The following is a 25667-nucleotide window of genomic DNA, read 5'->3' as shown; positions in this document are numbered from 1 at the left end:
ACCTGGTGGATAATAGCGGTATTGCGGAAAGACGGAAAATCTCGTCATTGGCGGGGAAGCGTTTTCTCTTAATTGACGAGATATCTCGTCAATGGCGGGGAAAGAGTTAAAGGAATATTCAATTTTCTTAAAAGAAAAATCCAGATAATTTAATCACCACTATGTTATCCAAAATGTGGATGTCTTTCTTTGTTCAGTCCAGAAGAAATTATGTTTTTTGAGGAAAACATTGCAGGATTTTTCTCATTTTAATGGACTTTAATAGAGCCCAACATTTAATACTTAACTCAACACTTAACAGTTTTTTTCAACGGAGTTTCAAAGGGCTATAAACGATCCCAAACGAGGCATTAGGGTCTTATCTAGCAATACGATTGTCATTTTTGACAAGAAAAATAAAAAATATGTACTTTTAAACCACAACTTTTCGTGTAGGTCCGGTCCAGCGCGACCTAACGTAAATGCGCAGTGACGTAGGGAGGTCACGTGTTACATATATAAAACGCACATTTGCGGACATTTTTAACTCTTTCCCCGCCATTGACGAGATATCTCGACAATTAAGAGAAAACGCTTCCCCGCCAATGACGAGATTTTCCGTCTTTCCGCAATACCGCTATTATCCACCAGGTGGCGCCCTTCCGCAACTTTTTAAAACCGGAAGTATTGCCCTATGGCAAGCTGCTGCATGTCCGTGTCTGTTTTAAATATCGCTCTGAATATGATCTCTATGAAAAGTCCGTCATAAAAATGGAATTATCTCTGCTTTTTGCTCAAAATATGGTGTTTTTGCAAAAACCTACCCATATTCAAAAGCTGATTGCAAAAGAACCGCTAAAGGTAGGATGAAACGTTTTTTTTTGTTTGAAAGCAGAGGGTCTGTTCTTTCATTTGGTATATTGTATGTTTATATATTTAAAGAAGAACATTTTCTGGAAGGCATTAAACTTTGGTGAAAATCATGAAAAACGCTGGCGCTGGCTGGCAACTTTTTTAAAAAATGCTGGCGGTGAAAGAGTTAAACAATAAACTGACACAAAGACATTAATTAGTATCATTCCACATACAATAACGTCGGAACAGTCCTCTTCCAAGACACTTGTAAACACTGGGGCGGAGTTTCGCGTTCGTCCTCTGTGACCTCTTGACGTCATGACGTATTGCGTGGGGTCACGCTGGCGCATCACGACCGAATCTACATGACGAGAAGTTGTGGTTTAAAAGTGTATATTTGTTATTTTTATTGTATTGTTTTATTTTTGTTTTGCTAGATAAGACCCTTATGCCTCGTTTGGGATTGTTTATAGTCCTTTGAAACTCCGTTGAAAAAAAACGTTAAGTGTTGAGTTAAGTATTTTAAGTATTAAATGTTGGGCTCTATTAAAGTCCATTAAAATGAGAAAAATCCTGCAATGTTTTCCTCAAAAAACATAATTTCTTCTCGACTGAACAAAGAAAGACAACAACATTTTGGATGACATGGTGGTGAGTAAATTATCTGGATTTTTCTTTTAAGAAAATGGACTAATCCTTTAAGCCTGTGCATACTCGTATTTTTTTTTTTTTTTTTCTATAGTTAGACCACAATTGAGCAGTATATAGTGGTGTTATGTAGGTTCTAAACAAGGAGCACTTCACAAAGTCAGAGCACATAGAAAATTTCCTTATAAACATGTTAGCTTGAGAATAAATTTTACAGCCCTTTCGGTAGAGGTCCATTGTTTACTTTTGTACCCACTACCGTGTATACCACCTCTCCGCATATAAAGTTTTTTTTCACTTTAATTAACATTCTGATGATAATTCATTCTTGTAGGCTATGGTTCAGCGTGAAATTTTCTTCAGTCTGATGTTGTTTTAAGTTAGGCTTATATTGAAATGTGCCGTTTTGACTGTATGGTCAATAAATAAAGAAATGAATAGAGATGGGCACAAAAATGACCAAATTTCTACTCGTTTGTCATGCCCCACTTGTAATGTTCCTATTCCCCAAACGCTGGTGTAGAGTGACGTTGCTTTCAGCCAATAAAATCTGAAAAATACTGACATTTTCTGGTGTTAATTGATTAGGACCATCTACAGTCCTTTTTAAAACCCTTTTGCTAAAAAAAAATATTTTGTGTATTTGGTATAATACAATGTGTTCGTGTGGATTATGTTTAAAAACACATTATTTTCCACACACGTAAATTTTTGGTGCTCCAGATTTCACTCTCTTCCTGAAACGCACAGATTTAAAAAGTGTTGTGTCCCTGATTGGCCAGCAAATCTGTACGTTGTGATTGGCATGAATACAGTACCTCTGACGTTAGCTGGAAATGTGACGCTCCTTACCATATTGGAAATATTCAGTCACAATGCTAGGCTAACAAGAGTTAACTTACAGTCTGTGAGCTCAAGCGGGAGGAATTATGATAATGTCGGTCTTGTCTAAATCACAAATCCCAGGAAGTAAACTGTTGCCTACAATTCATGTGTTTGTTGTAGTCCAAGGCTGCATTCCACTTCAGTTTTAGACACGCACTCGCAAACTTCCCTAAACACTTCCTCTCGGGGGAATCCCTGTCGCCATTTTGAAGTGCGTTCCACTTCGTCAAGTGAACGAGGGAAGTTTATATGGACAGACCCTAGCTCCCTCGATTTTGACCTACTTTATATGTACACTTCAGGCAGCTTCATATAGCACAATGCAACACGATTGTGACGTCACTTCAGCAGCTCGCGCTTTGCACAGTTCAAATGATGGAGGGGGCGGTCTCCAATTTCCATGTGATCAAGGGCTTAGGGCGATCCATTTGAAACCACTTCAAGTGTTCCAGCAGTAGTGGGCACTTATACAACGTAAGCAATGACGTACATCCGAGTGAACGAGACTGAGGGAAGTTAGCGAGGGAAGGTCATGAAAAAACGAAATGGATCGCAGGGCAAGAAAAGAGATTTATGCTGGAGATGATAACTCACATCATTGTTTACTTTGGGGTATTTACCTTTTGCATATCGTTAACATGTACTAATACACACCTACACACCAAAGGAAATTAAAAAACGTGAATCGTACAATAGGTGCTCTTTAATGTAGCCCGTCTCAGATTGCTTTTAACCAATATTTAAATTGTAGTAAAAAATGAATGTCTTTGGGTGTGCAAGACAGATGTTTTAGTGGGCTTAGCCCACGCCTGGCGCTGGCCCTGAACTAGGTGCCAGAATAGCATCCTCTTTGGTCACCCTAGCAACAACCTGTTAACCACAGACTTGAAACAGCATACCTGTAGCAGTGCCTTGGGAACCATCTGCCATGCAAGCATTTCAAAGGATTCACTGCAAAAAGTCTCCACTGTTCCAAGAATCAAATTCTCATTACTAAAGCACTTAGCAGTGGTAATTTAATATTTTCAAGAGGATTTCTGGGCAAATTCCATTTCATCAAGTAAAGTGACTCATACCAGCACACTACTGGTGTTAGATTATTATTCAAAATAGAATAAGGTGTGAAAGAGAAAAGCATCTGAAGAGTTTAGATGCAAAACCCTCAAACTGCCTCTGATATGTTTTCTTGTAAATGAGCATATTTTTTTCATCAGACACTTACGTTTAAGTTCAGTATCTTCACTTTAATAACAATATAAAGGTTATTAATTGAAATGCCTTATTTTCACAAATGTCACTTTTCATTGGTGTTTAACAAATTTGACTGTCTTTCGCTGCAAAACCCTCTAAGTATATGTCCTTTCTGAATAAAGGTAAAAGGGTCAACAATTCGGTCAATATCCTAATATATTTAGTAACCCTCTTCTAACCAAGTAAAAACTCCTGTGCATTTAAAGGACTTGAAATCATTGTGGGGTTTAACGGATTCTGCCAACAAGTCTATATTTCTATTTTTATTCATTCGTTAAGTGAAAGTATTTGATGAACAAATAACACGTGATCTGATTTTTTTGAGGGAGGTGCCGTTTAATCTATTTTGCATCTGAGCTTTCCATCTGTTGTGATAAGTTTACTGACCCTAATCTGTACCTTTGACCGCCAACAAGGCTACGACACACAGAGAGCTTTAGTTTATTCAGTTTTCGGTTCCTAAACATTTCGTATCTTTTCCAAGGTTCTCTGGACTGCCTGCCGGGTCGGTCTGCCAGTCTATCAAGTGATGATGTCGTTGGACTAAGTCACGAAGTCTTGCGTCTCAGTCAGTCATCGCTGATACCTCGCAGCTCTACTCTTCCTTGTGATGGCCCATATGCTTCACGCTCTTCCCATCGTCACTCTTCTTATCGGCCGGCTTCCCCTGGCAGTGAAATGGTTACTCTGGAGGAGTTCCTTGAGGAAAGTAATGTGCTGTCCCCTCCCACTGTAAGTAAACTCTTCTCATAGATTGTTAGATTTCTTGATTGAAAGGGTTCCCACACCTTTGTCAAAGGACAAGTTCGGTGTTTTAGACTTAAAGCCCTGTTTTCAGATTGTTTATGGTGAAATAGAATGGTTTTGACTGAAATTTCGACATTTGCGGCTGCCCTGAGATTTTTCGCGTGTTTGTTTCCCCTCACACCTCTAAAATGGGTTTAATGGTGCACTGGAACAATCCTTCCTAAAATGCATTAAACTTTCGTTTACAAAGACGTGAAACTCACCGAGTGGTCAGAGGTGTTCACTGATATGCTCACACAAAAATCGCTGCAAAAGATGCTTTCCAACAGCTGTTTTAGCATTCGTTGTAAACTTGTGGACCTATTTTTCCAAACGGCTCACACCCGTACATTCCTCCGCTTAGAGCTTGAATAATAGACACTCCAGCCCAGTTGGTGGCGCTAATCTGCCATTGCCAATTGCAAGAATAGAAACAAAGTTCCCGGCGCGGAGTATTACCGTACCTCACCGGACATCTAATACAAGTCAATGTAGTTGGTAAAAACTACGATAAAACCCGTTGGAATGCGTCTTTTGCAGCGATTTTTGTGTGAGCATACCAGTGAACACCCCTGACCACTCGGTGAGTTTCACGTCTTTGTAAACGAAAGTTTAATGCATTTTAGGAAGGATTGTTCTAGTGCACCATTAAACCCATTGTAGAGGTGTGAGATGAAACACAAACACGCGAAAATTCTCAGGGCAGCCGCAAATGTCGAAATTTCAGTCAAAACCATTCTATTTCACCATAAACAATCTGAAAACAGGGCTTTAAGTCTAAAATACCGAACTTGTCCTTTAACCTAAAATTCAAGGACTTTCCAGGTCCAATACCCTCAAATTTAGGGACTTAATGTGGGACACATTTCAAGTGAAACCAATGTTACATTGTGTTAAAATTTAGAAGATATAACAGTTTAGCAACTGTGTTAAAAAATCTAGAATTTATATGGGTGATTCACGAAATCCAGTGTCCCTTCTCACGAAATCCGTGTCCAGCATCAGAATTTAAAAAAAAACTTAAAGCCAAATTTTTTTTGCACATATAAGATTAAGGTGTAAACTTACTATAACCATTATTTTTTGAGGAATTAAAAAATATTTCCTTTAGAATTATTTAAATTTTTTTAGATTATCATTATCAAACATTATCATTACCGCAACATGATATTACGTTAAATATATGCATTTACAAACTCATATTTCGGTAATGAGAACCAAAAAGTTGTCTAGGTACTATGACAAACAAAATTAAAAAAATTATCTGGAGAGAAAAAATAAGAACTGGTAGCCATCTTGTCACAGTCAATTATGTCCCTTCCAACAATTTTTTTTTTTTTTTTTTTGAAATGTTAGTTCCTTGAGGGCTTAAACAATGATTGAAAATTGTTGCGGAGGATGAGAAAATTTTTCTTGAACACATTTATATTCCTTATTATTGTCTCTACATTTACCAATGATCACCAAATACCACATGTTTCTTTACTGTAAATGTTTATAGTATAACATGCACTGAAGCTTTTTATATTTTAGATTTTTTAATTATTAATATTTCCATGTCAAAGAACCCAAATCCAGTCATGGACACGTTGCGGTAATGAAAATGTTCCCCTTAAATGTGGAAAAACTACAAAATTGGTTTGAATGATGTCATTTGAAATCATGTGCAAAATAGTACATGAAGAGATGTAACTTGTATGCTTCTTATTTTGATACTCTTACTTTGCATTTACTTTTTTATCAGAATGTTTCATGACACCTCATAAGTCTAATTTTCGCGAGAATCATCCTACTTTACACAGGGTATAATGTGGATTTATTTCACAAAAACTTTTTTGCACAAAATAGATTCAAGCACATTCAATGTCCTGTATCTATGTATGTTTATTTTCAAAAACTTTTATAGGGCCTTGAATTTTTTTTTACAGTTTCACAAACTTTGAAGGACCTGTGGGAACCCTGTTCAACGTATATAATAAAGTAAACACGTTATATCTAATTTTTTAAAACTTTTGCATTTGTGGATTTTCAAATGTATGCAAATACATCTATGCAGTCAGAATGGGTTCACAACCGCAAAAAGATCTGTCCAAATTTAACTTGTGATCAATAAAGACATTTATTATTGATTCTAAACTAACTAAGGCTGATATTTGATCTGTCTGACTCTAATGTCATGGTGCATTATTGTTTGACGCTGTGGCTTTTTCGGCTTTCACTGAGTGCTGTGAGAGATGTTATCATAGAGACATTGTCATTATGAATCATTACCATAGCGGCTGTGGCCACTGTGAGTTTGAAAACATTTCACACGCACACAGCAAGGTCTGTATAAAGGATTTATAGCCTGGTCTGTATTTTAAAAAAATCCATATCCTGTCTGAATTGACAGGAATAGTAGTGGAAATTCATTTAGTCAAGGGTTTGGTCTGATTTATATTATAAACTGTTTTTCTCATAGGTGCACACAGGAAGCCGAGAAGATCTGATGACCGACTTCTTCGCCAGATCTACCCGATCGACCCCTTTGCAAGATGGCGCTAAAACCCCCACCAGCTATGTCACGCCAACCATCAAGACCACTCCCGAACAAGACGGTCGAACCACCAAACCCGGGCACAGTGTCAAACCAAACATTCGACTCGGTGAAACCTCCACACCACCTTTCCACTCACAAACGCTTCCTAACAGAGGAGCCGGCTCACGGGCCTCAGCTCTGCAGCAGTCAAGTCCTCGTGGAGGGGTGGCTGGCAGCAGCAGCAGCCTGAGCCGGACATTCAGCCTGGCCTCGGCAGACCTCCTCCACTCCAACGGGCCGGATAGCTTTCGTACTGACACTGGTTCTCTCAGCCCAAATGATGTGGTGCTGAGGAGATCTGGTGCAGTGGCGAGAGAAAGATCAATGTCTGCTAGGGTGTCTGGCTCTTCGCCCCTTCCCGGGGACCCGGGGCATCTCTCTGTGGACCCCAGGCGTCTGTCTCTTGCTCCACCCAGAGACGAGTCCCTCACGAGTCCTCCCCCTCTGCACTCTTCCTCTGTGTCCCTGAAGACTGAACGGGAATACGTAGAAAGCGGTAGTAGCCGGGCCGGAGGGGTCCGCCCTGGGTCTGCGCAATCCCGGCCATCCCCCCACCGTGGCGAGGTTGCCATGGTGACTCCAGTAAGAGCTGTATCAGCTTTAAGATTGAAAGACTTGGAGGAGGAGCCTCTGGAATTGAGACAGACTGACTCGACCCTAATGAAGAAAGCAGACACTGCGAACTTGAGCTATGGCTCCAAGGAGCAGCCCACCAGCAACCCCGCTTCCCCAGACCCCAGTGATGACCCTCAGACTGTATGGTATGAATATGGGTGCGTGTAGAACATGTTTGATAAATCAAGCTGCACTTCCTTAAACCCACAAACTGTTTGCTTTGTTTCTTTCCACATTTCTTCGTATGCCTCAGCTGCAACAGGTTTGTTTATGGGTCATACTGATCACAAAGGAATGTATTAGGCACTTGAATGTATCCGCTTCCGATTAAATCGAACGGCATTGATTTCCGTAGTTCTCTGTCACTACATGGCAGGCCGGTCAACATTCTATATTCGAAATGCAAAAACATTGGGTTGTGTGCTAGGAGCCACTCCCGGTGTAATTACGGAGTAGCTGCTGCATCAATCTTTAGGAGACGCAGGCCAGCTGCAGGTCCATCACGAGAGACGGCCTCACTGGGACCCATTACGGGAAGCGGGCTCTCTCTTTCACTCGCTCCCTGCTGATAAACTAAACAGTTCTTTTCTGCTTCTTGTGGGTGACCATCTATTTGCTGTGGGACCTGGGTTTGGCTCAGGCGCTGTGCAAAAGCAAGCAAGAGGACAACCGAACCAGATAGAAAGATGGGGTAGTATTGGACAAGATGATACGCATGCACAGACCTACCTTTTGATTAAAGCTGGTGGAAGGGTGAATAATGAGTTTCAATCTGAGCACTGGACATAGTTTTACACAAGCATTTCAGGATGTACTTATGAGAAATTTAAGCTCGGTTGTTTTTTAACACTGTTTTATAACACTGCACAACTGTTCTAATGACCAGAAGTTTTATTTATTAATGTCTTTGGGACAATTAAATGACACTTGTGTGTGGATATTTTGGTTTGTGTGTATTTGCTTCATTTCCCCAAATTGATTTGTATTTTGGTCTTTGTACTGTATATACTGTAGTAAAGCCTGAATATTATAAATACTGGAAGAACCTTTTTCTAACCCTGATCTTGGCACACAGAGCTTGTAAATACTTGATGATATAGATCATGTGTACCAGATTGGTGTCTGATGTTTACTGTCATTGCTGCTTTTTTGTTACCCATCTTATGGTCTGCAAGTTTGGCAACAGATGATCACAAGGAGAAAGATGATGGATCTTTATGGAAATGTATTTGGAACAAACATTCCTCTACTGGGTGTGTGAATATAAAGTGTCTCCTGTTTGAATGTGCAGAGCTACTGGTAAAATTGTTTTTTTTTTTTAGGTATAAAACAGCTGTTTTCTTACTGCACATGGATATAAAGCATTACCTGTAAGATATGATGCGTTGGATTAGGTACCCTAATATTAATATTGTAAAATTTATTGTGAATGGTAGAGTTTAGAAAAAGCTGTTGTCCAAAAACTCTTTGTAATAAAGACTTTTCTAAATTAAATCTGAGAAAGATCTGCAAATTTATGGGGAGAGAGTTTGGGGGAGAAGAGAGGTGATGGAACATTTGAGAAATGGACAAACTGAAGTGATAAACAGCCTGCATCAGTTGCTTTTATAAGAGTGCAATTTACAAATGAAGCAAAACCCAAATAAACAAAGTAACAAAATAAAACTGGTTTTGCATTTAAGAATGTTAAAAAAAATTGCAATATATTAATAAAAACACAAAAAAATTTGTAAGACAGGGCATCATTTATAAAGTACAGTATGCGTATGCACAGATTTGATTGTAGAGTGTGCGTAGGCCTACGTAAAAATCCATGCCAACTTTCAAATAAATACAAATTTAGAAAAGTGTTTAGCACTGCCACATCAGGCTCTGGCAAATGTTGCAGATTTTTGGAAATTAAAAAAAAAAATGCAGCTCGAAAAGGATTTAAACATTGAAAGGTGCTCTTTTATGTCAATGAGATTAGTTGAGGCAGTTTTTAAAGGTGGAGATCTAAAACTATGCACAATTTTAAGATTATTTGTGATGTATAGATTTCACATATGAAAGTGAACCATATGTGCGTTTTCTTTGCGTACATTTGTTCTATGAATCACACACACCCACTTTAAGAAATTAATCGTAAGATCGAATTTAGAAAGTTTTTTACGCAGAATTTAACAAATGAGGCCCACAGACTCTGGAACAAACATTTATTGATGGCATGGGTTTAATGCGGCGTTTTATTAATTTATGTAATAATGTGCACTTTTGAAAAATCATAAATCATTTAAATGTCAAACATAAGGCCCAAATCTGTCCCGCCCCCTTATTTAATGTACAGCTTACAAATTATTTTATTGTTATTATATTATTTTAAATTATTTTTGCAGGGGTTTTTTGCCAAAACAAATTTTTGTGATTGAGTGGTAGTTCATTAAAAATTTATAATTTATATACATTTATTTGAATGTATAAGTTATTTATTTTATTATTAAAATAATCTGTACAATAGTTGCATACTTTAAGACACTTTGTCATTATTTGTCCTGGGCTTCTACTTTCAAAGCTATTGAGTTATTACCAAAACTATTAGGGCTGGATATCGATTCAGATGTTCCAGATCGATTCAATTTCGATTCACAAGCTATTTAATCAATTCGATTCAATTTTCGATTCCGGTCCTCGGGTTGGTTTTTTATACTCGATTCTCGATTCAACTCAATGAATATAGATTTAATACAAATACTATATTAATAAAAAAGAACAGTGAACATAAGTTTACAAGTGGGTAATTAATGAAAAGAAATTAAAAGCCACAACACTTTCATTGTCATCTTTCTTGCAAAATCTAAAATGCTTCCATACCTCTTACTTTTTATGTGGAGGTGGCATCAACGTCGATGAAGCCCCCAAAATCGCCATTTTAAGCACTGAATGAAAGGCTCACCTCTAGCTCCTTGGTAACATCGCGCAAGGCAAAAAATAAGGTGCCATCTAGTGAAGAAGACTAGTAATTTGATAAACGTTAATCTTACGTTCAATGTTTGCAGAAAAAATATTAAAAAAAAATCGATTTTGCTCTTTGAGAATCGATTCTGAATCGACCACGTTTAAAAAAACGATTAATCAAAAAATTTAAATTTTTGCCCAGCCCAAAAACTATAGTAGCTAATCATTCGCAAAGGTAAATATGCAATGTAATAGGAGATACATTCATATAGTCTTACAAATACAATCGACCCTTTGAGGGCAGCCTAAATGCTGATGTGGCTCGGGATGAAATTGAGATTGACATCCCTGATTTAAACTATTGACTGTGTTTCAGTGGCTACAACATAAGCAAATGGCTTTTATGGACCAAACTTAACTTCCAGTAGACTTCTACATGGAATCGATAACAACAGAGCCCCGTAGATTATTTCTGATAATGATCAAAATAAATTTCCTTAGTTCACAAGCTAATGTTACTGTACAAAATGAATGAAGACAATGTTTACAACAGATCCTTATATCTGCCAAATATCCCAGCACATCTACTTACTGTCTCCCATCGTCTTTTGGAAACCGAAAATGTATTTGTTCATAATGGGTTCAGGTAAGTTGCTAGCCAGACCAGTTGTCGACTAAAATTAATTATGGTTTACCATTTTTAAAAAAAATCATGGTTACTGTAATAAAACCATGGTAACCACAAAATTACCATGGTTTCGACAACCATGGTTTTCAAAAAACATAGTTAAACCATGGTTGGTGTAGTAAAACCATGGTTTTGCTAATAGTAACCAATACACCAAAAACCATGGGTACACTTTTACCACAAAAAACATGGTTAATCTTCGTGGGGGCTTGCAGGGTACTTAATTTTTATGGGTCACCCCTGCTGAAAAAACCAGCATACCAGCATATGTATGTTTTGGTGCTGGTTTGCTGGTAACCACCAATAAGATCTCTTTACACCAAGCCAATAACCTATTTCATGTGACACTGAAATGCTCCCTGCTGAAAAAAACAGCATAGACCAGCATAATTCCCATGCTGTTTAGCTGGTAGTCATCAGCATACCGGCACCACATCCCATGCTGGTCGACCAGCATATTATGTTGTGTTCTGGTGCTGGTATGCTGGTGAACACCAGCTAAACCAGCACCAAACCCGCATGGGAATTATGCTGGTCTATGCTGTTTTTTTTAGTGTCACGTGAAATAGGGTATTGGCTTGGTGTAAAGAGATCTTATTGTTTGAGATGTTAAACAGGCAGGCTGTCGGTGGTAACTTAACAGGATTGCACAGCACTTGAAGTATGCGCCCCTGTGTTTTGTTTACCAATTAACTTATGCTAATGTAATACCCGCCAAACTGATCCCAAACCAGCTTTTAATTTGTCCACCCGCTCGATCTGGCAACACTGCGCGTTGCCGTGCTTTGAAGGTTACAAGTTAAAAGTGAAATGTCAAAATAGTCGCGCTTTTAAAACATGCGTCAGAAGACCTACAGTATGCGTCTATATCCTTACGCCTCCGCCTAGCTACTGACGTTTCTTTAGATTTTCCCACATCCCCTTTACACAGCCCAACAGGTGGAAGAAACTGCAGCTATGTCTTCAAACCTACCGAGCCACCTTCCTAGACAGCATATTTGGACATCATACTCGCGTTTTGAGTCAGCTCGGCTTAACTCACAGCTCAGGTGACGCAAAGAAGCGATAGACAGACTAACAAATGCTGTCTTTACAGGAGGACACTTGGAATTGAGAAAGTCTGGGGAACGCACTTGAGATGAGCGTTTCGTTTTCAGTCATTTGCGCGTCCTCAAAGGAAAAACTTTGACGCAATTGTGTGTATCGAAACCAGCGTGCGATGCTATTTGATGTGAGCAAATATAATGGGCTGTTGAGTTTACAGAGGATATGAATTCACACTTTGAAAATGTCTGGAATCAGGAGAATTGGATAAAAATCAAGCTGAAGGTAATGTAGCTTGTTTTATAGCTGATATTTTCTTCATTACATTTTAAGATGTGGAAACCACAACAGTTCTCATTATAGTGCTATAAAACCGGTACCCATGCATTACTGTCATTACAAAATATGAAATGACAATCTTATTATTTTATGTTACAGTAGTACAGTTACAACTTTATGAAAAGCATGTTTGGCAGAAAACATGTTTAGATATATGTGACTCTACATTTTATCCTTAACATTTCTTCTGTTAAGCTGTATTATCTGGGTTATTAATCTTATACCTAAGAACAGCATCAACAGCTGTCTACCTGGCCGTGTGATTATTAATAGCATGTGCGTTGTCATCAATTGTTAACAATTAATATCGGTTAAATATTTAATCTTAAAATAAAACAATTGCAGCATAAGTAATGTGTAGGTCTGTTCACGCGCAGATGTTCACACATTGTTTGGTCAAATTTTTACAGTCGTTGCCAAATACCTTATTTAAAAACGCTCTCAGTCAATTCCCTGATTTATTTGAATTAAATGCAAAAAATCCAATGCGCATAGCCTATACATTTCTTGCATGATAACCTTGTAGCCTGCTGTGGTATTTGCAGTAAACCCATGGATGCGACAGTTAAATCAACTTGATTATGACTTCTGTTAAACCAACTGCTGTGTTTTGTGAAAAATATGAGCACATTTACAAAATGGCTTTAACTTGAAAGAGAGTTCAGACTCGGATTCCTTTAGATTTATGAATCTATTATATTTAGCTAAATCAATAAAATTCTTTCTCTGTTACTAGTGAAACCTAGTCAGTTTTCCAATACTGTATATTTGTGTCTAATAATAATGAACAAACACTTCAGCTGTCATTGATATGTTACTAGTAAAACCTCAGTCAGTTTTCCTTATTGTCTATTGTTTCAAATAATAATGAACAAACACTTCAGCTGTCATTGATACAACTCTTCAGCCGTCAAGATCAAGCAATTTCCTGTGATTCAATTGTGAGTGGGAGTTCCTATGTTTAGAAAAAAATGATAACCACAAATGTTTCACGTCTGTTTTCACGAAATAAAATAAATTTGAATTTTTTCTCAGATGTTAAATTAAGGCAATCACTTTTGATCACATAATTATGAATGGGAATTTGTTGAAAACTTTAATGTGCTATGAGGCCACATACTGCATATACCGTCTAGTACACCAGCACTCTTGCTCATATTTTTTTATATTTTCATAAAGATGTTAATATCACTTTTGTTTTGAATCTGTGCAAAAGTACCAATGTATGCCAAAGCATCAATCTTTGTGTTGCTAAGCAACATACTGTACTGCAGGGCTATTCAATATAGGGTATATGTGCAACTTACTTCTGCATTCCTGTTAAAGGGGACATGTCGTGAAAATCTGACTTTTTCCATGTTTAAATGCTATAATTGGGTCTCCAGTACTTCTATCAACTTAAAAAAGTAGAAAAACTTAGTAACTTAGTTTTGGTAAACCATTCTCAGCAAGAATGTAAAAAAATAGGTCATTGAAATTTGGCTCCCCTTGTGATGTCAGAAGGGGATAATACCGCTCCTTAATCTGCGCTGACCAACCACGGCACTGCCATTTAGTGCAGAGTTCAGCTCATTTGCATTTAAAAGTACACACCCAAACATTGGACATTTTTGTTCACGCCTACAAAGTGGAAATTTTAACATGTTATAGAAAATTATCTATATGGTATTTTGAGCTCAAATTTCACATACATACTCTGAGGACACCAAAGACTTATTTTTGTCTTTAAAAAATTTCTTGTTGAATTTCCCCTTTAAACATAGTAGATCGCTTTTGGTTCTGTATGCTCTACGCTGACATGGTGCTGTTTTCATACATGAAGCCTTCAGGAACTTCCAAAGATGAGAATAACCGATGTCCAGTGGATAATAACATCTTAAACCTAAGTAAAATAAAATGTACTAACTTTTTTAAACTTTACAGCTTTTGAGGCATTTTCTTCTCACATCGATTCAGATATTAGAATAAAAAAGAAATCAACACAAATAATAATACTAAGAATAACAATAACAAGCTACTATAGCACATGCCAGCAACCGAAGGCAGCATTTTAGAGCTTTCGGATGCAGCCTAAGGCCCTGTCCCAACTTCATGGGGACTTTCGATCTTGTTGCCTGAAATTGCATTTGCTCGCTTAGCCTATGAGTCCGTAGGTTGTCCCATCTGTCATTTTTAACACCTCGAAGTGTGCTCATCAGCACCCCCTTTGCACCCGTGATGTGGTCTTCAGTCAAGCCCGCACTGCTGCAGGCTTCATGCACTTTACTAACCCAGAAGTCCTTGCGAAAGAGTAATCAGACCAATCAGATCACGGATAGGAGGAGTTCACATGCTGGGACAGTTGGGACGCTGAAGTCTGTCCCAAAATACGACTCCGGTGCATCCTCTGGACCTGGATCAAGGGTCCCTAAGGTCTGCACAACATGATGTCATTAAAGTCTGGACTCTGAGGAAGTTTCATTTGGCACAGGGCCTAAGTCTACTTATTTGGTCTGGGATGCTGAAAACACAGACAAGTGTAGTAATATACTGTAGCTAGTAAACCCTGCTGAAATAGACAGCCTAAGGTTGGCTGGTTCTAGCTGGTCCCTCTGCCTGGCTTGTTTTAAAGGGGTTTTAGCCACTTTTTAGCTGGTCAAGCTACTGTAGTCTTACCCCATCAGGCTGGAAGCATGTTTAAATTGGCTTAATAGGTTGGCTGGCCTTACATTTTTTTAAATTAAGGTGCTTTACAATGTCATAGAAGAACCCCGTGCTGAAAAAACAGCACACCAGCAAGACCACCATATGTTGTGTTTGGTGCTAAACCAGCACTGAACCAGCACCAAACCAGCATCAGCATCCCATGCTGGTCATACCAGCAAGACCAGCATATGTTGTGTTTTGGTGCTGGTATGCTGGTGACCACCAGCTAAACCAGCAACAAAACAGCACCAGCACCTGCAACAGCTATTCCAGCACTGAACCAGCACCAAACCAGCATCAGCATCACATGCTGGTCATACCAGCAAGACCAGCATATGTTGTGTTTTGGTGCTGGTATGCTGGTGACCACCAGCAACAAATCGGCACCAGCACCTGCACCAGCTATACCAGCACTGAACCAGCACCAAACCAGCATCAGCATCCCATGCTGGTCATACCAGCAAGACCACCATATGTTGTGTTTTGGTGCTGGTTTTCTGGTGACCACTAGCTAAACCAGCAACAAACCGGCACCAGGGGCCTCATTTATAAAGCGTGCGTACGCACAGATTTGATCGTAAAGTGTGCGTAGGCGAAAATCCACGGCAAAGTCCATATTTATAAAAACCGTCTTTGACGTGGAAAACTGCTTAGCGCCACGTCAGGGTCTGAGCAGACGTACGCACTTTTGCTTGTCTGATTGCTGCAGGTTTTTGGAAATATAAGCCGTTCTTGCTGTTTGAAACTGGGTTTAAACATTGACATGCGCTTTTTATATGTCTGACATTAATAACGCATCGTTTAAAGGCGGAGATCTGAAACTGCTCGGCTGCGCGCACAAGTTCAAGTTCATTTCTGATTTATAGATTTGAAAGGGGTACGCGCGTTTTCTGCGCGTACGTTCGGTTTATGAATCACACGTACGCATTTTTGTTAAATGATCATAAGATCAAATGTAGGATGGTTTTTACGCAGCATTTTATAAATGAGGCCCCAGCACCTGCACCAGCTAAACCAGCACTGAACCAGCACCAAACCAGCATCAGCATCGCATGCTGGTCATACCAGCAAGACCAGCATATGTCGTGTTTTGGTGCTGGTATGCTGGTGACCACCAGCTAAACCAGCAACAAAACAGCACCAGCACCTGCAACAGCTATTCCAGCACTGAACCAGCACCAAACCAGCATCAGCATCCCATGCTGGTCATACCAGCAAGACCAGCATATGTTGTGTTTTGGTGCTGGTATGCTGGTGACCACTAGCTAAACCAGCACTGAAACCAGCAACAAACCGGCACCAGCACCTGCACCAGCTAAACCAGCACTGAACCAGCACCAAACCAGCATCAGCATCCCATGCTGGTCATACCAGCAAGACCAGCATATGTTGTGTTTTGGTGGTGGTATGCTGGTGACCACCAGCTATACAAGTAACAAAACAGCATGCCATGAACCAGCATGGCAATCATGCTGGTCTATGCTGTTTTTTTCAGCAGGGCCATTTTTTGCTAAATGGTTCCATAGCTCTAAAGAATATTTCTGTTTCATAAAAAGGTTCTTTGTGATGAAAAAAGGTTCTTTACATATAAAAAGGTATGAAAGAATTATGTCTCAAAGAACCTTTGACTTAAACGTTCTTTAAGGAAGCAAAAATGGTTTGGGAGGCCAGCAAAACCATCAACCAGCTTAGGGGTGATTCACATATCGCGTCTTTTGCGCGCTCAAGTTCGTAATTTCAAATGTAGGCGCACGGTATGCATGCTTATAATGGAAGACGCTTGAAAGTTTGAATATTTGTTGCACGCGGTGCAACGCGCTCATTTTTTCCCGGCGCATCCGCACCTCATCGAGTTAAAAGATTTCATTTTTTTCAGAATGTTGCAAGTGCACCGCAGGTCATGTAACAAGAACCTACGTGCCTAGCGTTACCGTGACGTGAACGGTCCCTTAGGCTGATTTTAGCTGCTGCTCAGCAGGAAAATATTCCAGTGTTGTTATACATAACGGGATGCAGACTGGCCATTCACATAAGGTGACCAAAACTAACTGTTGTATAATTTTTTTGTTAGAAGAAATGTTAATTACTCTCATATTTAATGTAACTATTTTTATCTGTTTATTGGCAAATATTATCAAACCCTTTTTTTTTCCACAGAATTGCAATTCTTATTGCTGTCAAGTGGCAAATATTCTTGTTTTAATAAGCAACAGTCCAGTGGCGTAGACGTTACTTACTCTATTAAAGTTTTATAGAGTAAAAGCTTTACTGTGTATTTACAAGTGCCAACACATGCCTCAACAGATTTTTTTTTTCTACGGAGATCCCCACGTTGACTCACTTTCTCATTCTTTCATTATATTGGGTAATATTTTCCCCAACACTGGTGATGGAAGTGTGGCTGTGACTCTGATGCACTTCATCATTTCATGGATTGGTAATGAAACACAGTCTTCTTCCTGTGATTCATTTGGGGGTCACGTCCGTTATGTTGCAGGATTCTTGATTAGTCACTGCAGTCAAGGTCTCATCTCCAACATCATTTCTTCAATAGATTGACTAATCTGTCACGCTGAGTTTGAAAAGGGCAACATGTGCATTACTCGCATCCATGTATAAATTCATGAACTGAGGTTTAGAGATAAAACGTTTAGGATTAGTCATCTATAAAGTGTGTTTCGCAACAGAAATGCTTTCTTTATTCAACAATGAAATGTATTGCAAAGATAAAAAGCTTTTCAAACTGAATTGCGCTTTTATAAACCTACTTCTGCTTCTTAATATCAGTCCTTGCGTGGGTTTGTAGTTTACCGTCTGATAGACTCGACCTACACACAGACCATTTTGCATTCCAGCCATTCATTTTAGCATCAATAAGTGTTGGTAATTTAAGAATGATGTTGACTTTTGAGACCATCCAGACATATTATTACAAACATAATTTTTAAAGAAAATAAACCTACTGTAGTATCCTTTTCTATCTGGGGGTCGTTGAGATGAGACTGTATTTGTTAGTGTAAATGTGGGTTGAATTAGTCGTACAGTATATTCAATGTACACACATGGTCGTCTAGCAGCAGCTGACACCCCTTATGCATTTTAAGCAGTTTATTTATGAACATGTATTGCTATATTTCACACTGGTGGTGCAAAAGACCCCACAAGGAGGCGTTTTTGACAAAATGATCTTTCTGGCGTACACCCACCCAATTTTAATACGATTATTTAATGTCTAACTCCCACACTGTCTCATATGTATTCAAAATCATATAAATGACAATATTTTTTTGTATCCCACAGATCCAATGGAATTTGTTTACGCTAACCTCACTGAAGACTGGGACCATGAGGTTGGGAAGATGAACATGTCTGAAGAACAAATCAACTGTACTATTAACCACGAGATTCACCAGTACCTGTTCTCGGGCGCATACATTCTAGTCTTGCTAGTAGGTTTACCCGCAAATGCTTACTCGCTGTACCACGCCTGGTTTCAGCTGAAAGCCCGTAACGAACTGGGGGTCTACTTACTGAACCTGACCATATCGGACCTGCTGTACCTGGCATCCCTGCCCCTTTGGCTGCAGTATATTTTCCAGGGGGATAACTGGAGCGGCTCAGAGTTCCTTTGCCAACTATGTGGCTTCCTGCTTTATGAGAACATTTACGTCAGCATCGGTTTCCTGTGTTGCATCTCTATAGATCGTTACCTGGCTGTGGTCTACCCCTTCCGTTTCTCCGCTTTTCGAACGGTGCGAGCAGCGACGCTGGTTAGTGCCGTGGTCTGGCTCAAAGAGCTCGCCGTGGGCGTGGTGTTCTTCCGGCACAAGGAGCTGAGCAGAGACAAGCACAACCAATCGGTGTGCTTCGAGCACTATCCCATGAAGACGTGGGAGTACTCCATAAACTACTACCGTTTTTACATAGGCTTCTTGTTTCCTTTAGGAATCCTATCAGTGTCGTACTTCCGAGTCTTACGGGCGGTGGGTAAGAGCGCAGGCACACAGACTGCCCAAAAAACCCGCATCAAGTATCTGGTAACCAGTACTATTCTCATCTTCCTGGTGTGTTTCTCACCATACCACGTCTTTTTACTTGTTCGTACCCTTTACGAGAGGAACTGCACCTTTATCGAGAACATCTTCAACTATTATCATTTCTCTCTGTTGCTGACAAGCTTTAACTGTGTGGCAGATCCTGCACTTTACTGTTTTATTAGTGAGAGTGCCCAAAAGGACATGCAGAAGGTTCAAGACACTTGTACTCGTATCTTCTGCTGTTGCTCCAAAAGCCATGGAAGGTTCAGCACGCACTCCACTGAAATGGCAGTAACCAATGACAACACTACAGGCAACACTGTGGTGACAATGTTGCAACAGATGAAAACCGATGTCTGAATGGGTTTGCTTTGTTGTTTTTGTACTTGCATCGGATTATGGACACAATGCAATGCAGGCACACTTATAAATGTTTTTTACCACGGGCCTGTTGAATGCTTAATTCTGATTGGCTGAGAAATGTTCCATGGGTTTTGAGTATTTTTCTATAAACCGCACACCTGTCAAATGTCTTAATAATAGGCAACAGAACAATTTTGTGGTAACCATGGTATAAGCGGAATAATTGACTCCTGTCCTTTGAATTATTTGAAAATAATGCACAGCCGCGTTGTGCCGCACATTACACATTGTGCCGCATTACCACCGCGGGTGTGCATTATTTTCTTATAATTCAAGTCCCGTCGCCAAATATTCCTTACTTAATACCTTTTGTCACCCACTGTTTTGTTCAAAAATGAAATATTGCAATATTTTATGGTTTTGTACATGTTGCTTTTGTGTGGTGTCATTCTCAGGGATTGCTACCTCCATAATCACCAGTGGTTGACTTGAGGTTTGAGGAACCAGTGGGTAAAACTATCACGTAGCGTTACAAGTCCCTTTAGCTACATATATTTCCAAAAAATTAAAAAAGTTATTTCTGCTTGACAACCTCATCGGTTTTTCTACTTCCAGTAATATGCTTGACAGGAAAACCCGAAATGAGATTTCTGTCATCATTCGCTTTTATGTTGCTCGTAACCCATATGATTTACTTTCTTCTGTGGAACACGGTTTAGCAAAATGATCGTGCTGAGTTTTGTGTATGATAAAAAGTGAACTGGGACAGACACCCTAAACAAGAAAATGTGACAGGTCAAAATGTTTGGCGCCATTGATGTCTAACCTGGCATAATGTTTTAACATGGATATTAAATATATATGCTAGCTAGTGTGAATAAGATTTCTGATGTGCAGGAGATGGAAAGATGTTTGTGTGGAACATGCAAAAGGTCATTTTTTCGAACTGAGGGGCAACGTTACGATCTCTTTGATAAAGCCAACGTGGCTAGAGGCTGGCTTTAAAAGACTCCCGCCTCTTTACCCATTTTTGGTTTTCCGCGAGTGATGCGCTGCCAAGATGGTGAGGCTAGAGGCTGGCTCAATTTCCATAGACCCCCATGTTAAAATGCCCAACTTTACAGCGGAAAATAATCCATTTACATCCTTGTACAAAGTGTTTTTGGTCTATATAGCTAATTTCGCCCTTTATGACAACTGTGAGGGGGTGATTATTTTGTAATTCATCCGTTAAAATTATATTAAGCCTTAAAGTTCTGCATAATTTAGGGCGTGGCCACTTGAGTAGGGATGAACTGTCACTGCTGTCACTACCGTCGAGCTAGGCGAGTGTGGTTTTAGCAACCAGCCACCTCAGCTTCACCAACATCCCACCTCTTTACCCATTTTCGGTTATCCGCAAGTAATGCGCTGCCAAAATAGCAACGGCAGGCTCTGCCAACTATTGGCTTCAAAAAAGCTCTTCACAAACACAAACCTAAGTCCATATTCTTAACAGTCTACACTCTAAAAAACAAACGGTGCTATATAGCACCAAAACAGTTGCTTTGGATCGTAACGATAGAAGAACCATTTTTAGTGCCATATAGCACCGGTGAAGAACCAGTGAAGCACCAGTGAAGCACCTGTGTAGAACCATATAGTGCTATGTAGAACCATATGTGGTGCTATATGGCCCCTATATGGTTCTACACTGGTGCTTCACTGGTGCTTCACTGGTGCTTCACTGGTTCTTCACCGGTGCTATATGGCACTAAAATGGTTCTTCTATCGTTACGATCCAAAGCAATTGTTTTGGTGCTATATAGCACCGTTTGTTTTTTTAGAGTGTATGGTTCGAACCCAGGGAACATGCATGCTGATAAAATGTATATTTGTGATGCACCATCAGTTGGATAAAAGCATCTGCCAAATGCAAATGGAAAGAATTTCAAATTCTGGTGCCTCATTTATAAAATGCTGCGTAGAAACCATCCTACATTTAATCTTACGATCATTTATCAAAAATGCGTACGTGTGTTTCATAAAATGAACGTATGCACAAAAAACGCGCGTACCCCTTTCTTTCAGATGTGAAATCTATAAATCGCAAATGATCTTGAACTTGTGCGCAGCTGATCAGTTTCAGATCTTCGCCTTTAAATGCCTCATTAATGCCATAGACATAAAAAAGAGCGCTTGTCAATGTTTAAACAATTTTCTAGCAGTAAGAACGGCTTATTTTCCAAAAACCTGCAGCAATCGGACAAGCAAAAGTGCATACTTCTGCTCAGACCCTGACCCTTTTAAGCACTTTTCCACATCAAAGACAGTTTTTATAAATATATAAAACTTTGCCGTGGATTTTTTGCCGACGCACACTTTACGATCAAATCTGTGCGAACGCACACATATAAATGAGGCCCCAGAAGAAGTAGTTTAAAAGTAAATTTAGCCTGTAAATCTGTTCCTCGCAGTCATGCAAACTGTTTTTATTATGCATCTATGGTGTTTCTCTTTCATGTATGTATTTTTTTAATTTTGGACAGCATCCTGTTTAATTTTCTATCACTGTATGGAAAAGAGAAGCTTACACGTATTTAATATTTCATAGAAAAACAACACGTTTAAAGCAGCATAAGGGCGAATAAATTATGTTTTTATTTTTCCATGAACTGTAGTTCTTTAAAATCCCGAAAAGCTAGGATGTCATGTCTACCTTTGCTTTTCAATGGTTTAATATGGTGCATACAGACAGTGTGCCAGCAAAATATAGTATGGAGTGGTTGTGAAGGGTCAGCCACCCCAAGCATGCCATTAAATGCAGACAGCATCCCAATGTCACTTCACATGCTGGTAAAATATGTGAAGAAGAGGGCTGAGCAATAGTCGCCTCTAGAAATCATGAATGTTGTGTTTGCTCGAAGCAAGAGGGTAAATAATGATGATGAGTGTTTGGTGCAGTGTTTACATTTTTCTTTTAGACTGAAGTGGCTGCAACTATAAGCCGCATGTCTGTAACCTAAATGTCAGATTGTATTAAGATGAGAAATGTTCTCTGGTGCTTATTTCAAAACATTTTACATCAGATGAAGTTAATTGCGTTCATGTATTTGATTTATGTTTTTTATTGTTGTTTTTATATTCTGTTGTTTATCATTTTTGTTGCAAAGACAAATGCTCTGTATTCTGTATGGGTTGATGTAAATGAAGGTAGATATGAAGCTGTGTCTGGATGCTGTGTAGTTAATTCATTCAAAAGGATCTCTCTTCTTCACCAGACTTGTTGATGAAAGTTTCCTTTATTGCACATTCTGTGCACATACAGTACAATAATCAGTGTTGAGTAATGTTACTTTTTTTGTGGGAGCACAGTACATTACTGCATTCTTCCTAATAAAGTAACTAACACTTTTCATAAAAAGTTATGACACAATTACTTAAATGCATTAGTTGTACTTTTGTGTTTCTGTTAGCACTTTGTAGCTGCGGGCATCTGAAGAATCGAATTAAAGGCCCACTGAAGTGCCTTGGAATGTGCAGCATTATTTGATGTGGTGATGTCAGTTTAAATGAAACAACAGAACTATCGAGAAGACCCTCCCCTTTTTAAAATAACCAATAGTGTTTTTTTTATTTATGGCACAGTCCAGCAAAGACGTACTGTAACAAAACGTAGAGGGTTGGACGCTTCAAAAGGCATTTGATTGAAAAGGAAATTTGATGAAAAGTGTAGGGTGATGTCACAAAAATGTAGACTTTTTAGCTGTGCCAAACTGTATAGGTTTTCAATGCTTATATCTTCTGGATGAGAATTTTGTCAGTGTTTTGGACCATGCCAGTTTATATTTGAAGAGTCTGGTTTCAAAATATATAACTCATTTGTTACAAGTTTTGTCAAAACATGTTTATTATTATGTTATCATGTTTTTATTGTGCTATTTAGCTGTATTTTTTTGTTAGAAAGGCTTAAAGCAAAACAAACCAACTGCAGTTTGATTGATATTAATTGGAATAATGCACAATCAAAAACGTGATTTCCGTTTTCCCGGAATGGGATTAGACTAGTCCTAGACTAAAATAAATGTAAGAGCTGTTTAAACTAAAAACATCTGGCACAGACATCTTGAAATACATCAGTGCCCTTTGTAAGGCATGTTTGTTAAAACTAGTTATATTTCCTAATTAGACTAAGGCCTAGTCCTGATTTAAGATAATCCCTGTCCGGGAAACCACCCCTAAGAGTTTAATTTTAATTTCATGGGGGCATTAACACCAGTTTCAGATTAATTCATTTTAATTAGTTTATTATGACCCTGCTTGTGAAATCTCAGGTAATGATTTAATTTACTTTCTACATTAAATCATCATCATCATACATAATGTAAAGAACAATCTGTAAAAATGTATTATCTTTAATGTTGACTGAGTAAGGTTATGTCAAAGATTAAAATTAAGTAAGGGATAATGTATAGGGCTTATTTCATGATAACATTATGCCACTTATTACATGAGTATTTACCTCATAAGTAAGGTATGTAAAGTAAATATAACAAATGCAGTAAGGAAAGCCCTTTTTTTAAGATAAGACATTTAAATGTCACAAACACACTATTTTATGTTTAATATAATGTATATGTAAATATAATTTCATATATGTTATTAAAATTTATATATAATTTTTTTATAATATTAAACTCTACCTGTCAAAATGATTTGCAGCATCTGGATTACTTGCAGTGTTTAATAATTGATATCTGGAAATAACAAACCTGCTAATGTCGACTGGCCAATCAGAATCAAGCATTCCAATGAGCCGTGTAATAGTGAAATAAATGATTGAAATCAAACTTTAATTCTCCTAATCTCTTTATTATGATCTAATGGTTATCAGACTTTAGCTTCAATTTCCCAAACAGGGTCACACATTTGCACAAAAGTATTTGCTGAAGTTCTGTTTACTGCTTGTCCTATTTCACTTAATTTTCCAAATGTTCCACTTGTTATGTTAATGGTTAATGGACTGCATTTATATAAAGCTTTTTACAGACCTATGGCCATCCAAACCGCTTTACAAGTTTGCCTCACATTCACCCATTCACTCACTCATTCATACACTGACCGCGGTGTCAGCCATGCAAGGCGCCATCCAGCTCGTCGGGAGCAGTTGGGGTTAGGTGTCTTGAACCACCAACCTTCTGGTTTGTAGACAACCTTCATGAACCACTGAGCCACTGCCACCAGGTGTTCCTTGGGAATCGAACCCACAACCTGCTAACCCAACACTGTAAACTCAACAATTAACTAACAATTGGCTAATACGGTATGCATTCAATTTTGGAAACTTTTATAGTTTTTTTTAAGCTTAACTACAGTATAGAAACGAAACTTTAAAAATTGCGTAAACAGAGGCCTTCATATAGTATAGTAATTATACTTAAAGCCATTTTCCCACTAAATCATATCCTTCACTATTTTAAATGACTATATAGTTATTTTCATGCTGGTCCCAGAGAAATGTTTAATACTTTCTGGTGTAACCTGCCAGGCCACTGTTTATTTGACTTTATAAATAGGCTTTTGGGATGATCATCTGTGGTGTTGATTTTGGTTGAACTTTTGTTTGTTGAAGATCAGTAATAATATACAAATTTCCCAAAAAAGTATGTGGCACTTAAAGTGGTTCTTGGCTTGTAATCATAGAGGAACCATTTTTAGTGCTATATAGCGCCTGAGGCACTAATCAAGAACCATACAGGGGTCATATAGCCCCACTAAAGCACAACATATGGTCCCACATAGCACAAAATGGTTCTACCCTGGTGCTACACAGGTACTTCATCTGTGTATATGGCACGTAAAATGGTTCCTCTATGGTTACGCGCCAATAATCACTTTTAGAGCTATTTTCCACCATTGGTTTTTACCCAGCATTAATGCCACCGTGTCCCTTATAGATTTGCTCTTTACACTCATCTCTACTGAACTAAATCATGGCACA

General features: G+C 38.7%; 2 protein-coding genes across 2 annotated transcripts in view; both read left to right on the top strand.

Annotated features, from left to right (window-relative positions):
* ccdc88c (coiled-coil domain containing 88C) overlaps positions 1–8535 on the top strand; it is an 81311-nt gene extending 72776 nt beyond the window's left edge. The window contains exons 29-30 of the mRNA XM_065288543.2: positions 4103–4350; positions 6866–8535. Of these exons, the coding sequence (XP_065144615.1) occupies positions 4103–4350; positions 6866–7765 (1148 nt within the window). The 3' untranslated portion in view covers positions 7766–8535. The remainder of the gene's footprint in view (positions 1–4102; positions 4351–6865) is intronic.
* A 3621-nt stretch (positions 8536–12156) lies between these two features.
* On the top strand, positions 12157–21183 carry gpr68 (G protein-coupled receptor 68). The gene is made up of 2 exons (XM_065288819.2): positions 12157–12548; positions 18588–21183. The coding sequence occupies exon 2, from the start codon at positions 18593–18595 to the stop codon at positions 19682–19684; it is 1092 nt and encodes a 363-aa protein (XP_065144891.1). The 5' UTR covers positions 12157–12548; positions 18588–18592; the 3' UTR covers positions 19685–21183.
* Positions 21184–25667: the final 4484 nt, after the last annotated feature.

This window comes from Paramisgurnus dabryanus, chromosome 17, assembly GCF_030506205.2.
Source record: "Paramisgurnus dabryanus chromosome 17, PD_genome_1.1, whole genome shotgun sequence".
Classification (NCBI taxonomy): Eukaryota; Metazoa; Chordata; class Actinopteri; order Cypriniformes; family Cobitidae; genus Paramisgurnus; species Paramisgurnus dabryanus.
Note: the sequence above shows the minus strand (reverse complement) of the source record. Positions and strands in the feature narration are given on the sequence as shown.

Bases quoted from the DNA above. Each gene is read 5' to 3' on its own strand.
- gpr68 (XM_065288819.2), top strand. From the start codon at position 18,593: ATGGAATTTGTTTACGCTAACCTCACTGAAGACTGGGACCATGAGGTT.